The sequence below is a fragment of the Gallinula chloropus genome (assembly GCF_964237585.1).
Source record: "Gallinula chloropus genome assembly, chromosome: 15".
Classification (NCBI taxonomy): Eukaryota; Metazoa; Chordata; class Aves; order Gruiformes; family Rallidae; genus Gallinula; species Gallinula chloropus.
Window position 1 is genome coordinate 7,506,064 of NC_140100.1, and position 15,475 is coordinate 7,521,538.

The 15,475-nt window shown below is 45.7% G+C and overlaps 1 protein-coding gene across 1 annotated transcript in view; it reads left to right on the forward strand.

Moving 5' to 3' along the window:
• TTYH3 (tweety family member 3) overlaps window positions 1-15,475 on the forward strand; it is a gene marked incomplete at both ends in the record, with an annotated part of 71,057 nt that overhangs the window by 47,313 nt on the left and 8,269 nt on the right. The window contains 8 exons of the mRNA XM_084271187.1: window positions 207-302; window positions 2,781-2,853; window positions 3,167-3,242; window positions 10,624-10,679; window positions 11,943-12,035; window positions 12,146-12,238; window positions 12,929-13,065; window positions 14,971-15,147. Of these exons, the coding sequence (XP_084127313.1) occupies window positions 207-302; window positions 2,781-2,853; window positions 3,167-3,242; window positions 10,624-10,679; window positions 11,943-12,035; window positions 12,146-12,238; window positions 12,929-13,065; window positions 14,971-15,147 (801 nt within the window). The remainder of the gene's footprint in view (window positions 1-206; window positions 303-2,780; window positions 2,854-3,166; window positions 3,243-10,623; window positions 10,680-11,942; window positions 12,036-12,145; window positions 12,239-12,928; window positions 13,066-14,970; window positions 15,148-15,475) is intronic.

The following is a 15,475-nucleotide window of genomic DNA, read 5'->3' on the forward strand; positions in this document are numbered from 1 at the left end:
TGCTGGGCATGTTGTGTAAATACTTTTACCTGCTGTGACTCCAGACCAAGAAAACCTCTAGAGCATTCTGGAGATTAATCATTAGTGGTGCCTTTTGCTTAAAGAAAAGAAGGGCTATGTATTTCTCATGAGTCACACTAGCTTTCTCATCTGTGACTCTTATACACCAGTTTTCCTTTGCAGACTGTTGTTTTTGTTTGCTGCAGGTGGCTGGGGTACCTGGGCCTGCTCCTGTTCCATGTCCTGATTTGTTTGCTGGTGCTTTTTGGGCTCATTAGGAACTCCAGGGCCATTCTCATGGGGTAAGTCCTGACCCAGGCACAGTGCATAAGCTGGATGCAAATCTCTGCTTGTTTAAACCTCTAGGCTGTTAGCAGCTGCCATGAAGGACTCCTGAGACTGAACATCTTAAGTTTGCCTCATAATGTAGAGAGACTTTGTGGAGTGTAGCTCTGTGGGTAGGAGTCAGGCTACATGTGAGAGGTGTTCACAGGAAGGTGCTTCAGCTATAAAACACAGTGATACCAGTGTCTGTTGCTTTCACATCAAAGAGGGGTCATCATCTGGGCAGTCTGCCTTCTGCTGGGTGACACTGGTAGCCCTGGTTTGCTGGGAGATAGCAATGTGAGTATCCTCCCTTTAAATTTACAGCCTTGGAAAATGTCCCTTTAATTCTCTCCAGCTGTGAAGACATTTCTTAATAGATGATAAGCCTTGCATGTGTCTACACAAGCTGGTAGCATGCCTTTTGTGTCACGATCTGCTCTTGTTTACCTTTGGCTGTCACACCTGAAGAGATATTAAACTGAGAACAAGCAGTGGTTTGTACAGTTATGAGGAGGAGTCTTGTTGCCATGGTACTGCAGTATTAATGCATGTCTGTGTTAAAACGTGCTGCAAATGCTGCCATGCTCATTACAAGAAATAAAGCACTCCTCTTTATCTCATAGCTTGGTTTAGCTTGGCATGTTTGGCAAAGATACCCGTATCATAAACACAGTGACAGTTTGACAGCTGACATGGCCAAGAGTTTATCCTGGTACCTGGTGATGCCATTAATAATTGGAATGTTTATTCAGATTTATTATTTGCCAGATGACTTCATACCTGGCAGGTTATACAGACAAAAGTCCAAGTGTATGCACAGATGGTAAACCCAGGGTTTAAATTAGAATCTCATTCCCTGTCAGCCAGAAGTTCATACTAAGGCATTCCCCAAAGGGAGCACATAGTGGAGAGAAGCAAGTGTATCACAGCCAAGCAAGATGGTGAAATGCCAGTTTCAGATCTTTTAGCCAAGAAATCAGTTACTGACCCAGCCATCTTCATTTAAAGTAAAGCAACAAACTTGTCTTGATGAATTGATTACCATGCTCAGCTGGAGGCACCAAGCCCTGTTGTCCCAGTGCTGTAGAACCACAGACCCTTGTTGATCCAGAGCTGATAATTTTTGCATCTATTTGAAAATGGCATAACAAAGACTTTAGCCATCTTATTCCAGAGTGCTGCACAGAGGTCAGTCTGGTGAAGCTCCAAAGCTCCATTAATTTTGCAAGATGATCCACTCACAGAATGGGGGGTTATTAAGTGTTAAAATTTGTCAACCTAGGGATATATATATATATATATTTAAATATAGGCCTATAGATTTATTTTTTAAAGTTCTAGTGTTCAGTGGGACACAAGTAGCATCAGAGATGTTTGCACTAGGTTTGAATAAAGACTATCTTGGTTATGAACAGATTTTTGTTTTGTTTTCTTCGTGGGGTGGGTGGGAGGAACCTGCTTGTGTTCCAAAACCTGAAGGAAAAAGCATCCCTGAGGGAGCAAGCCAGTGTCCTGGTACTTTGAAGATCAGGATACATAAAATGACACTGCTACTAGTCTGCATCCCTATACCTGAGGGAATTGAGGAGCACTTTTGCCTAAAGATCTCTAGCACTCATGCTGACAGCAAAGGTGAAGAGCTAATGTGCTGGCTGGGGAAGTGCAAGAGCCTTTTCCACTGGTGTGTGCTTAGCTGAATGTCGCTGAGACCGCTGTGCTCTCATCCCTCTGCCTTGTCTGCTCAATAGCAGACACTTCCCACTGTTTCTCTGGGTAATGAGGTCCAGCTGTCAGAACAAAACTCTTAAATCTGTGCAGAGATGGACTCTCATGGCAGCAGTAGGCACCTAAACTGTTGCTCTGAACTGTTTGCCTGCAGATGACTGTCGCTCTCCTGGGGCTGTGAGGGATGCTTGGGCCCAGTTCAGAAGCACGCAGGTTGGAACCAAAGGCAGGTGTCCTAACAGGCTGTCCTCAGCCTGTAGCTGTGCAGTGCTTATACCCAACAACCTCACTGGTCCTAAAGACAGGAGGGATTTGTCCAATTTCAGATCAGTATATTTTTGTGGGATTTTTTTATATGGCATATTTTTCTTTGGATGCCTTTGGACTCAGAAAGTAGTCTGGAATAGGAATAGGGTAAGTGGTGGGACTACTGCCTTTCCTACAGCCACACCTTTTGTCTTTGGCTTCCCTGATAAGAAGCATGATGAGACTTTGCTTCTTCCTTCCCCTGCAGCCCCATGGCCAGGGGGAACCATGGGAACCAACACGGGAGCCAACAACTGGATATTAACTTCTGGTTGCTGCTGTGTAAAGTGGGGTGGTTCATCTGAAGATACAGATAACTTCTTTGGTTTAGCAATTGCTTTGAACTCTAAATAATGCATCTTGTGAAAGGATCTACTTGAAATCGGAGCTTCTACATCTGCCATCTGTCTGTCTCCCCACAGGGTGTGCTTGCTTGGGGTGTTCGCCCTGATTGTCAGCTGGGGATCCTTGGGTCTGGAGTTGGCTGTAGCTGTGGTAAGTGGCTCTGATCCAAGACTCGTTCACCCTTTGCTGCAGGCTTATCAGACGTGATATTGGCGTTACACTGGGCCTGTTTTGCAGTGCACCTTGCTTGAAGTAGCTGCCCTAGCAGAACACTGCACTTCTCCTTTCCTTGCTACTGCTCCTGCACTGCTGAGGCTGTGTAAAGCAGTGCTGATGAGGATGATGATGAGAGACTTCAGCATCTGAGACACCTGTATAGTAGAGGGTTCCCTGATATTAACCTGGCTCAACTGCTCCTTTATACTTCTGGTTTTGATATTCCTTTTGTCTTGCCTCTATCCAGGGCTCCAGTGACTTCTGTATTAACCCTGATGCTTACGTCTCCAAAGTGGTTGAAGAGAACGCAGTGCTGAGCACTGGTAAGTGCTGGGACTGGCTTTGACATGGGGCACTGGGGCTCCAGCTGGCACCTTGGAGCATGGTAGCAGCTGAAGATTTAAAGTGTTTTTTGGGACAGAGGGAAAAGCAGAGGGGTATAGAGCTCTGGAAAACCAATGTTCTTCCCAAAGAAGTGTTTATACCCTGCTCAGAAGGACACATGTATGTTTTTCTGTGTCAGAAGGGCCCTGAGAACCTTTCTTGTGTCTTGGCCCTCACACAGAAGTAACTGATAAGGTGGAGCAGATGTTCCTGGATTATTTTGTTGTAAATGTAACACTCTTGAATCTTGTTCTCATCTCTAAGTGACAGAACTGAGGCAGTAGCAGTGTGCGGTTTGAGTTGTCATTTTTCAAACTTGCTCTTGGCTCTGTACTGAATCCAGAATGCTTACTTTTATATCTCTTATCCACAAATTCATGTAACTTCTTTTCTCTTAATGGTGGCTATAAGTAGGAGTCACTTTAAAGCTAATTTAGGGGGGGTAAATGAATGGAAACAGCCACAAAGAGATGTAGGAATTTCCCTTTCAGTTATAAATACAATATTTTGACTGCTTTGTCTATCCTGCTCCATTTATATCAATATGCCTGGCATTCAGCTGATGGGTTTGGGGTTTGTTTATCCTAATTTAGACTGAAGAGGCTGGTGAGATTGGACCTCGGAGGGGCAAAAGTGGCTTTAAGAACTATGGCTTAACCAAAGAAGTGGTTTGGTGTCTGTCAGCAGATACACCATAAGTGCTAAAAAGGAAGAGTATTTTTCAGGACTGAGTTGTTGCAGTTTCCTGCTTGGAGAACAGTACTAACTTTTCTCCTGCCTTCTCTCCCCTCCTAGTTCCTGTATATAGTTCTGTTTATGATAGAACTAATCTGCAGAAGGAGCCACTTGTGATTTTCTTGGCTCATATTTAGTGGCTGAAGAATTCAGAGACTATTCTGAGTGTCTTTGCCCTGTGTACAGAAGGTCTTAGTGTATGGCTGTATGCTGAGCCAAATGCTGTACCACTGATAGGAAATTAGGTATGTAGCTATGGCTGAGAACACAGAGACTGGAAGCAATAAGAAATGTTTGTGTCTGGAGGCAGAATGCAGTATGAAAGAGTATGTGGAGGTTGATGTTACCACCCTACAGCTTGTTTTTGTAATGCCTTTTATTATTGATTCGAGGGGAAGAAGAGGGTGGAGCCAAGCAGCTCTTTGTTACAAACAATTGACACGGGGGAGATGGAGTGTTTAGCACCACACAAGGTGAAAATCTTCTCTTGACTGTGAAGGTGGAGATGTGGATTCGGGTACCAGGCTAGCCTCCTAGTTAAGAAAGCAAATGGGTCAGTGAGGCAAAGGGGAAACATCTGATGCTAATTCCAGCTGTGTGCTGTAATAATCTGGTAACCCAGATTGGCTCTGGACTGTGTTTGGTACCAATTACTATGACCCTGGGAAACTGAAGAAATTCCCCTTTGTGCTACTCCTCCATCTCGATTCTTTGTTGTCTTGGCTCCTGTGGTGTTTCGTTAATCAGTGTCATTCATTTAGGGGCTAACGGTGAGCGTGGGACTGACATCCCTGTCCCCCTCCTGCTTCCCCTGGCAGGCACAGTCAGCTCCCCCGGGTGAAGTCAGGCTCGGCTCTGGCATCGCCGCCAGCTCTAACAGTTGTGAGGGCTCCATAAATAACAGTGAATGGCTCCAAGTGAAACGCTGAAGAGGAGGAAGAGCAGGTGTTGTCACAGGCTTGAGTTGGAAGGGTGGCCCCTTCCGTGGGTTGCTGGTGTGTCAGCTCCCTGCTGTCAGGCAGCCGGTGAGTGTTCAGGAGCGCCTTTTCCTTTTTCCAGAAGGAAATCAGTCTAACTTCTGAGCCTGCCGTCGCACCAGGCAGCTGGTTGGGAGATGACTGAATGTTCTGCCTTCCCATGTGGGTTTTCACTGCTGGTTATGATCAGGAAGCTACAGAAATAGCTCCTGGTCCCTGATGTCAGGGACTGTCCTGTGCACCTGAGCAGGAAGGAAAATCACGACCTGAGGACCTGTTCCATGACACTTCAATCCCAAGAAAGATCTTTAAAAGTCTGAAATAAGCGTTGCTATCCCTTTAATATGCTTGGCTGTAACTTGTAGCAGCTGCTTTGTGGTCAGTGGAGCCATATATACAATGAGAGTGATGAGCTTGAGGAGACAGGGCAGGCAGCTGGGAGCCAGCATCGATGCTGTCCTCTCAGAGGAAGCTGTGCTGTTTGAAGGCTCACAGTTCTCATGCGTGGACTCTTAGTGCTCTGGATTGCTGCCCCTCTCTGTGGGTGATGCTCTCTGATGTTAACAGCATTATAGACAGAAACAACTTAAGACTGCTCCAGCTAGTTTCACCAGTGTATCTGACCATGGATTTATCAGGACAGAAAAGAGATGACTGAGAGAGAGAGGGTGTGAGTGGATGGAGCAGCTCAGGTACTGCATGGAAGAAGAATCATTTGGAGTTACCATATACGTAGGAATTGCATTTGCTTTGTGAATCACTTGAGCTGAGCTTGGCCTGAGAGGACTCTTGTGTTTTCAGTCTTACCTAGGTGTCCACTTCTGGTCGTTGCTGGGGTATGGCACACTGAGCTAGGTGCTGCCATCTATTTTTTATGGTATAAGAACCCAAAAATCTCAAGAAGCTTTGTAGTGCTGTGTCAATTTTTCCTTTTAATCACTACTGTTGTTTTTTTCAAACATAATGTGTTAGAATATTCCTAGCCCCATGCTCTGGCATTCAGACTGGGACTGAGTCATCTAGGCTTGCATATTTTTAATGGGCTTTTTTGGTGGTGGTTATAGGAGTTTTCACAGAAAAACAGTTCTGTTAGATCCTGGGTATGTTAATATTCCTGTTTGTGTATTAATTGCTGTTTGCAAATTTAAATAGAATTAAGGGAGCTGAGAATAATCTGATTAAGTGGATTATTATTATTGTAATGTTTTTAGCTGGAGATGTCCTTGTTTTCTAGATAACACACTGCATTAAAAAAAGGAGGAGAAATGGGAAGGCAGAGAGCCTTAATACAGGTTTCCTGGAGAAGGAGAGACTTAAATCATTTTGCAGAAGAGGCTGAAATATGTGTCTGACTCTCCCAGTATTCATTAATTGAGATAAAGCCAATGGAGTTGAACAGTGGCTGTATAATCGGCTCCTGCTGCTAGTAAAAAGCCTTGGTGCAGCCAAGATGTTTATTTTCAAAGCAGGAGGCCATCTTCTAGTCTCATTCTTTTTCATTAATATTATGTTATTATCAGATGACTTATTGCATGAAATTAAATAAAAAAGGCACAATCTGCCTATAAACAACAGGAAGAGCTTTCTCCAGATTCTCTTACTGGAAATCTGTGTGGTGGACAGACGCTTCCTTCGTCTGAAGGAACTGCAAACCTCAGGGGAGAGATAACAGAGCCTATCACCCCCAGTCCAGCTGCAGTGGTCAGGCTGGAGGCTCTGACTTGGCTGCTCGGATAGAAGCTCATGTCACACACGGCCTCCTGACTGGCCTCTCACTGATTGACTCTCATCTTAGAGCCCAGAGCTGAGTGAACTGGAGGATGGACACTACCACCACCTCCCTTTCCTCTCTAGAAGTAAGGTCAGGACAAAACTTCACATGGGGCATGTGGTGGCTGCACCAAAGAAGTGCTCTTGAGGATCCTGCTGAGATGGTGTGACTCCTGATCAGCAGAAAGAAAGCTTTGAGCAGAGGGCATGTGGGATGGCTGTGAGCTCTTTGAAGGCTCTTGATGACTGATTCCACCAGCACAAGTAGCTTATATGAGAGAAATATAAATGTTATGCAGATACCTCCCTGCTGTCAGACTGTTGCCTTAGGGACACAGAACTACTGGTGGAGAACATGTGACCCGGGTGACAAAATCTGGCCGAAAAGAGCTTTGTTTCTTTGACATATCACAGGTGATAGGCTTCAACCTTTCCTGATGATTGAACCCACAGAGACAGCCTCATCTGGGTTTGTATGTAAAATGCAAGCTGCTTAGAGATTACTCGGGCAGAGATGAAGAAGGGCTGGGAAAAGCTCTTCTAGGTGAAGGGTTTCTTTAACTAGGAGCATTTTCCTGACTGCTCACTGCCTTTTGGTGGGTGCATAATGCCATTTTTTGCATTTCTGCTGGGCTTTGCAGTGAATAGTAAGTCTCCATGGTTGCAGAAGCAAAAAGTAGATCTAGCAGCTGAAGCTGTCTTCAGGAGGCGGTTCTACTTTCCTTTCTAGGAAAAACAGACTTAGCAAAAATAAAGCATTTTGGGTAGTTCCCTTCCTTGCCTTCTGCTCCCACGCTGCACTGAGAGAGCAGGTCAGGAGGATTGCTGCTAGGAACAGCGGGCATAGGCAGCTGCAGACATGACCCTGCCTAACCCTTCTCCTATGAAGTAGATCGCCTAAAGGCCAGCTTCAAAAATCAGATCCAACCTTCAGGAACTTTCCTGGAGAGGAAAATGCATCAGAAGGATAATTATAGAGGGAGATGGCCTGGAGCTCTTAGCAGAGCGCAAGTGATGGGTTAGTGTAGCATGATCAGTGCTGCACAAGAACCTCCACCACGTTTAAAACCGGTAAAGGTGCCTCTTGCTCTTTCCCATCCTGGTGGGGTGGAGGCAGGGCTCTCACATCTGAATTTCCAGGCTTTGCAGCACAGCATCATGTTAAGGCAGCTTCCCTGCCTGCTGCAGGTTTAGTGTCGAAGCACAGCAGCAATTATGTTAGCACACTGGGTTTGGTGCAGGGGAAGGCTGCTCCTGCTGGCTTCCCCAGTTTGGAATGTGTGGTTTATGTACTGTCACACTTGTCAGCTGCAAAGCTGGTGCTACCAGAGTGCAGCCCTGTTGATCCTGCATTCCAGGGAGGAGCAAGGGAAGCACTCGCCTCAGTACGCTGCTTTTCGCTTTGCTTGTGACCAGCAGTCTTTATCCTGGGCTTACAACCTGCAAACTACAACCGTGTCAGGAACTCTCACCTGTAACCTGCCCACCAGGGGTCCCAGAAATGCTTCTGGAGCTATGTATTAGCAGTGTGTCATGCAGTTTAAAAGACAACGTAAACTTGATACCACTGTGGGAGCCTAAGAGAAACTTCTAGTGGTTTGTTGTTTTAAAACAAACAGTTGACAACATCACAACTCCTTTAGGTCACCACGTGTGATGCTGTGGATTGCTGTTGCTGTGCTCTTCTCTCAGTGCAGGTGTGTTTTAATCCATTTTTCCCTAGCAATTGAGTGTGATTTATGAGTGCAGGAGGAGCAGTCCTTCCCTTGGCTCAGTAGTTGTGGACAGTCACTTCTGTGGTCTGCCAGAAGTGAGGCACACAGAGCGGTTCTTGCTGCCATCCTGTCTGCCCAGACTCTGCTAATGCCTGTTTAGAGGCTTGGCTGGGGACATGTAAGTCATGCTGGAGAAAGAGTTGCAGGGTGGGGGGAGATGGAGCAGCTGGCAGAAGCTGCCCCAAAGTAGGCTAATGAATTATAAATCACATCTGTCAGGTTGCATTGCCAGTGTGCAGGGAGCTGGCAGTCTGTGCTATACTGCCTGGTCTCCAGTGTGCTGGCTTTGCCGAAAGGTGCATTCAATATTTATGGGGAGTGAGGCAGAGTCAGGATACAGTCAGGTCTGCTTCCTTCACAGCTCCGCTCACTTGTGGCTGTGCCTTTGACTGATTTCTGAGTTGGGACTGATTAGAATACCTTTGCAGCCTGGAATGTGTGTTGCTGAAAGTCGCAGACAGAAGATGAAAAAGAATGGAGAACAGGATGCTTGTATGTGTGGAGGGAAATGCAGAGTGTACGTGCGTGTTGGGGGTTTTGTCATCTTCACTTGCTTTTGCTGAGCTGATGCTCTCTGTTCATCTAAAAAGGAACTGTAAATATTAGAGAAATAATCTGAAGGTATTTGGATGATCAAGTCTTGTGGAGCTCCCTCTCTCTATAGTATTACTGAGAACGGCAGGGGAAAGCCTGGTATTTGTAATTTGTGTATGGCAGTTGGTGTAGTTTTATGGAGGGCTCCTGAAGGGGACTGGCCTGGTTTTGTAGACAGCTGGATGAGGAGAAATAAAACTCTGTCTCCCAGCCTGGAAATAAACGATGCTGCTAGCAGAGCACTGTAACGGTGGTACCTGGAAGTTTACAAGTCCATCTTCACTGTGCTGCAACTCCTGATGGGGCTACTCAGAATTAAGACTAACTTTTTGGGTGTTAGCAGCAAATGAGCTGAGGTCCCTTAAACAGATAGCACGTTGCTGTTACCCTAATCCATGGTAAGAGCCTTCTTTCCTGATAAGGTCTATGGTACTTAACACCGAAAATATCTTTTTTGCATAAGTCAAAAGAAGGATGCAAAACAAATAGTTAAAGTCTAATTAAAGCCTTCTAATTAAGGTTTAATTGCATGCAAGTGACATCCATCAGAAAACAGACTAGTATTTACTTGTTCACCCTTAATAACATGTCAGAAAGACAAGAACTTGTCTTCCATCCGCTTCCTTGCTTGCTTTCAGAGTGGTACCATTTTTAGGAGTGTTACTGAGAGTTAGGATTTCCTTGAATTAGAAGAATATTAGAAAGTCCTCCTACAGAACACTGCCTAAACCTAGTCTGTCCTTGAACATGGCAGAAGAATCTCCAGTTGCAAAGATGTCTTGTCTTTTTCCTTTCTTTTCTTTTTTTTTAATGCTTGAACTTATGTGTTAGGGAAGAGGCATATTCAGCATCGTGTAGTAGCGCAGGGATGTGTGCACCTCCTTTGGCCCAACAGTGTGCTTCCATGGGTATTTCTGATAGCAGCCTGTATTTACATCACTGCTACTGCCTCTCCTGTGCTAGTATTCTGTGGCTGTGTGGTGACCTAGCTGGTGAACTGGACTGGCTGAAAGTTGAGCTGTGCCTGTGTGTGTCCTCAGCAGACATCTGTGGGTGTGTTCAGTGACCATAGGATGGTATTCTGGCACCTGGAAGTTGCAGAGATTAAAGATCCATTTTGATTTATCCTAGACTGGGGTCTTGTATGCTTAAACTGTGGATAGTACTGCCTTCTGAATAAAACTACTTGGATGTTCCATTTAAGTGGGGCAGCCCCATTGCCTTTCACTGTTTAAAAAAAGAAAGGAAACCAAATCTTTGTGGTTGTCCCCAGTGGCAGTTTATTTCCCTTTCTCCAGTGCTATCCATGCACTGTAATCCTACATGGAGAGAGGGAAGTGATTCTGTTTATATTGCATTTTCATTTTGTATATTGCTTTCAGAACTTAACACCTCCCTTGTGGCAGCTGTAAAATACTGCAGAGCTGGAACTATGTGTCTACTGTGACTTTCTCCCTTTATCTTTGTAGATACTCTGCGCTATTACATGACCTGTAGTGCTGGATACCCCAACCCTTTCCAGCAGGTGAGTGTAAGCATCCTAGCACCCCTCACCCCTTCTCAGCATCCTGCAGGGTGTTGGTTGAAGTCTTTTGATGCCAGCATGCAGCAAATGGCCAGGACTCAGCTTTAGGGAAGACTCCACCAGTTGGTAAAGCTATTGTAGCCACTTCCACTTGTGCAAGAGGTGGCACTGTGGCTTAGTAGGTTTTTTCCAATGTATCACTCCCTGCACAGCTTCAGGTCCAGGAACCCCTCTTAGAAAGACCTGTGTGTGATGTGGTGAGGTCCATGGCTTTCTCCATGGTACCTCTGTTTGTGGCACTCTAAGAGCAGCAATGTGGAGACAGAGCACCCACAATTAATGCCAGAGTGGGAAATTATATGGTTCCTGCTTTGAATCTCTTCTTGCAGGTTCTTTTGGGTCAAACAGTGGCAACACTCCACTCCCAAAATGCAGCCACTTCTGTGGGTGAGGGAGTGATTCTCACATACGCCTCTTAAATCCCTTGGATGCTGGGGGGTTTGTATCCCAAAGTATAAATGTGAGTCATTATTCTTTTGTGTGGGGGCTGAGGAACAGCACCTGGGCCCATCCCAAACTTTGTCTTATGTATCAGAGGCCAGAATGAACCCACACCACCCACTGTTTGGCAGACACCAGCTGCTTCACCATTTATATTTAGGATTTTTTAAGTCTCGTCTTCCTCTGTTTCAAAGGGTGGAGCAAGAACACTTCAAGCTGTGGTATGATGCACCATTGCCATCTGTTGCATTTTGGGTTGCTCAGTGTACTCTGACATGCTATTGCATGTGAAATTCCCATGGATGTTTTAATGGGATGTGAAAGCTGTGCCTCAATACAAACAACTTCTAGTGTTCACATTGAGTGTTTCTCAACCATCTGACTTAATAGGAAAATCCAGCTGTGCTCTGTGGTGAGAACACGAGTGCATTGTATCTCTTCCTCCTTCTCATCTATCCTAGAGCTGGTCCCAGCTGGGTGTATGTTTTTTGTGTGTGTGTATTTCTTTATTTATTTATTGTTATTTTTCTCTTTCTGGTTGTTTCCTTTCCCTCTTCTTTCTGTCTGTACTTCTTCCAGGTTGGTAAAAGTCAAACTTAACCCTGTTGCAGCTGTGCCCATGTTAATTGAGACATCCTTAACTGGTACCATTCGTACAAATGATGCTTCAGTATTTGAGAAGTAACTTAAGTCTTCTCCCAGGAGTTCTGTTGGTTTGTGTGTCCTGAATTGCTAAAACTTTGCATGTTTTGTGTTGAGCAGAAGCTGTCAGGAAGTCACAAGGCTCTGGTGGAAATGCAAGACGATGTTATGGAACTCATGAGGTCAGCGAGCAAAGAGCACCCCACCTCCAAGGTAACTTTGGTCTCCCTGTGCTTTCTGGCTTCCCTTACCCTTGTGTAAAGCCCAAGATCAGCTCTTGTTAAGCCATTTCCTTGCTGTAATCACTAGCTTGTTGCTTACAGGAGTATCTTACCCGGATCCAGGAGGTCTTAAACTCAACAGAGATCAACTTGCAGCAACTGACAGCTTTAGTAGACTGTCGGAGTCTGCATTTGGTGAGTGCTTGGTAACTGGGCTTAACTTGGGAACTGATTGTTTGAGTTTTGAATCTCTGGTGTGCCAAAACAGTTTACAACAGTTTTTACTGAGTGACTGCAGCAGAAAGGAGAATGGGAATTTGGGTCAAACTAGCTTTCAGATCAGCATGGGAAACTAGATAACATGCCTTTCTGCATATTCAAGCTGCAGCCACAAGGTTTCAGGGACCTTTAATTTTTTCTTTTATCTCATAGCATGTTGCCTTTCCCAGGGAATGGCTTACAGCTGCAGTATAGCACGGCCTAGCTCTTGCCCCAGCTGCATGTCCAGAGGTAGAGAAACAGATAGTTTGTACTTGTTCCTGTGCAGTGGGATACAGTGAAGGAGCTGAGAAGTTTAATGAAAAATGTAACATCTTGATTTGGGTGGATAAGTTTGACTTGGTGGGTTTTTTCTTTTCTTTTAAGCTCTTACTGTGCAGAGTTGAAAATATTCCCACATTTATATCTGAGGGGAAATAAGGGTTAAGACCAGTTATGAGAAACACATGAGGTCCCGAAATTAAAATAGAAGTATGCTCTGGAAAAGGGACTGCAGTCTTGTAAACTGTTTCAGAGAACATAGTCCAGGGTAAGGGCTTTTGAATTCGAGCTCAATGTTAACTCTTTAGTGATCAGGAAACTCTGCTTGTGTTTTTTTCTCTCCAGGATTATGTCCAGGCTTTGACGGGCTTTTGCTATGATGGAGTGGAAGGCCTCATCTACCTGGTTCTCTTCTCCTTTGTCACAGCCCTCATGTTCAGTTCCATTGTGTGCAGCATCCCACACACTTGGCAGCAAAAGAGGTATAGAGAGGGTTTAGATCCTCTGGCATTGTAGAGCTCTTTCCTAATGAAGACTGGCTATTGGATTTGTGCCCATGAGCATATGGAACTCTTTCCCATACGATCCCAGGAGTGTGAGGGATGAGGCTTTATAAACACTGGTCCAACAGAAAAAAAAACCCTGTTGGCTTTTGCTCTGGCTGTGATTAATATTTACATCTGAACCTTATTGCGCTGGAATACCGTGTGTGCAGAGTATTCAGCACACTGTGGGACTGTGGATCGAGTCAGAGATGAATGCTTACAGCTGTAGAGAGGTAATGCTTGAGCTGTGTGCCATCTCTGTAAAATACCTTTTCTCCTGCATTGCTCTGAGGCGTTTGCTCTAGTATGGGGAAGAGAACTGGAATGAGGAGCAGTCCACACTTGCCTTTCTGGCTTTCCTCATAGTAGGGTGACAGAGCACAGCTAATAGAAATGGGGAGTTGTCTTGCTGGCAGTGGCATGGGCAGATGAGATACTTGCAAGTTGGTGGTAGTAATCTAACAGCAGAGTTTCTTGGGACTAAGTCTTGAGCAAACCTTTGCTTCACTGACTGGCTGCTGCACCACACACAGCTATTCAATAGCTTCGAGTTTTCTGCTCTTGCAGAAGAGCAGTACACTGTGCAGCAAATGCTCATCTGTTGTCCTGAAACATGATTTTTGTGGTCCAAGCCCAGGCTCAGGGTTCACAGTAAAATGGGACATCCTGAACAATAGCAGGAAGCCAGAGCCCGCCGGGCCCACAGAGAAGCGCGTCAGAATAGCGCCTCAGCAAATGGCTGGTTTCCTTACCTCTTCCACGTGCAGCTGCAGGGACACGCTCAAGAAGAGAGCATCAGTCTACCTGTTTGGAGAAAGCTTTACACAGCGGTGTCTCTTGCGCTGCATTCCATGGGGGCTGCTGTGAACCAAAGGATCCCTCTTCCATTCCCTGGAGCACCACTTCTTGCTCAGCCTCCCTCCGGGAGGTGGAGGATGTTAGGATGTTAATGCTTTATTGCCTGTCAGAGACTTTGCAGGCTGCAATTCCCTGAATAAATCTTCAGTGCCACCTTGTGGTGCAGAACCTGGGGTGTAGGACCGTGACCGTGCTGCTCCCCAGCACCAACCTGCTTCCTGGAAAGCCGTTTGCTAGCCTTGCTGAGCGTTGCTGAAAGGCATTTCAAACCTTGGTGCTTCATCCTGTAACGAGGGGGACACAAGAGCAGTGTATAATACATAGGAGGGGCAGGATTGCTGTGGGAAAGGGGGGGAAGAAACAAGCTGGCAAGCAGCTTTGCTCTGCCCTAAACCGGATCTAAAATCCTAGTGATTTTGAGAGAAGAAAGCCTTTAGATGGAAGTTATTCTCTGTAAACATTTCTGAGAATTTTCTAGAAGCTGAAGAGACCCTTTGTAACCAGAATGGGACTTCAGAAAAGTCTGCAGAGACTTAACCATAAAAGCTCTTGGGACATGGCCACAAGAAGTGGAATGACAGATTGCAGCTCTGAAGGAGGCTTTCTGTGGGGTGTGTGGCACCACATCCTCACAACCTGCCTCCCTTTTTAAATTTTTTTTATTTTTCCCCCTGTGTATTTTGGGATGTGTGTCCAGTTGTCTGGCTGGGCAGGTGCAGAACCGTCTGCCAAGCCCTGAGAGAAGACTGTAGGGAGACCGGAGGGGATCAGGCAGTGTCAAAGTCCAGATGGTATCTGTGGGAGGTCTGAGTCACTGTGGTGTAGGCTGTGTTTGACACTGCCACCCTGAGGCATCCCAAATGGGTATAAATGTGGAGGTGTGGAAGATGGTGGGGTGGTTCCTAGGATTACCATGGTTTCCTGCAAACCCCGCACGTGGGGTAATTGTAGGGTTCTAGGAGGAACTTTTTCTCCTTCTTGCAGAAGCTCAGATGATGATGGGGAAGAAGAATCAGCTGCTCAAGGGAGTAGACAAACACACGATAATCTTTACAGAGTGCACATGCCCAGCCTCTATAGCTGTGGGAGTAGTTATGGCAGTGAGACCAGCATTCCAGCCGCAGCACACACAGTCAGCAATGCTCCTGTCACAGAGTACATGTGAGTATCCCGACAAGAAGCCTCTATTGTGGCTTGTCCAGGTTGCTTCACTCCGGTTGCTCTTGTCGCTCAGTGCTGCCAGGCTGGCACTTCTCACCAGGCAGTAGAAGTAATAAATATGAACAGCTTTTTCCTGCAGGATTTAGAAATCTGTCTAGAGAAAAGAAATAGGAAAGTATTGTCTGGCCGCCTCCTTACAGAATGGTTCTGATCCCCAGAAGACTTAATTCTGCAGACAGAGCAGTTTTGCTGGAGGACTTTAAGCCTCCTGAGAGACTGAGAACTGAGACAAAACCTGCAGGCTCTGTCCTTCCATGCAGTCAGCTCT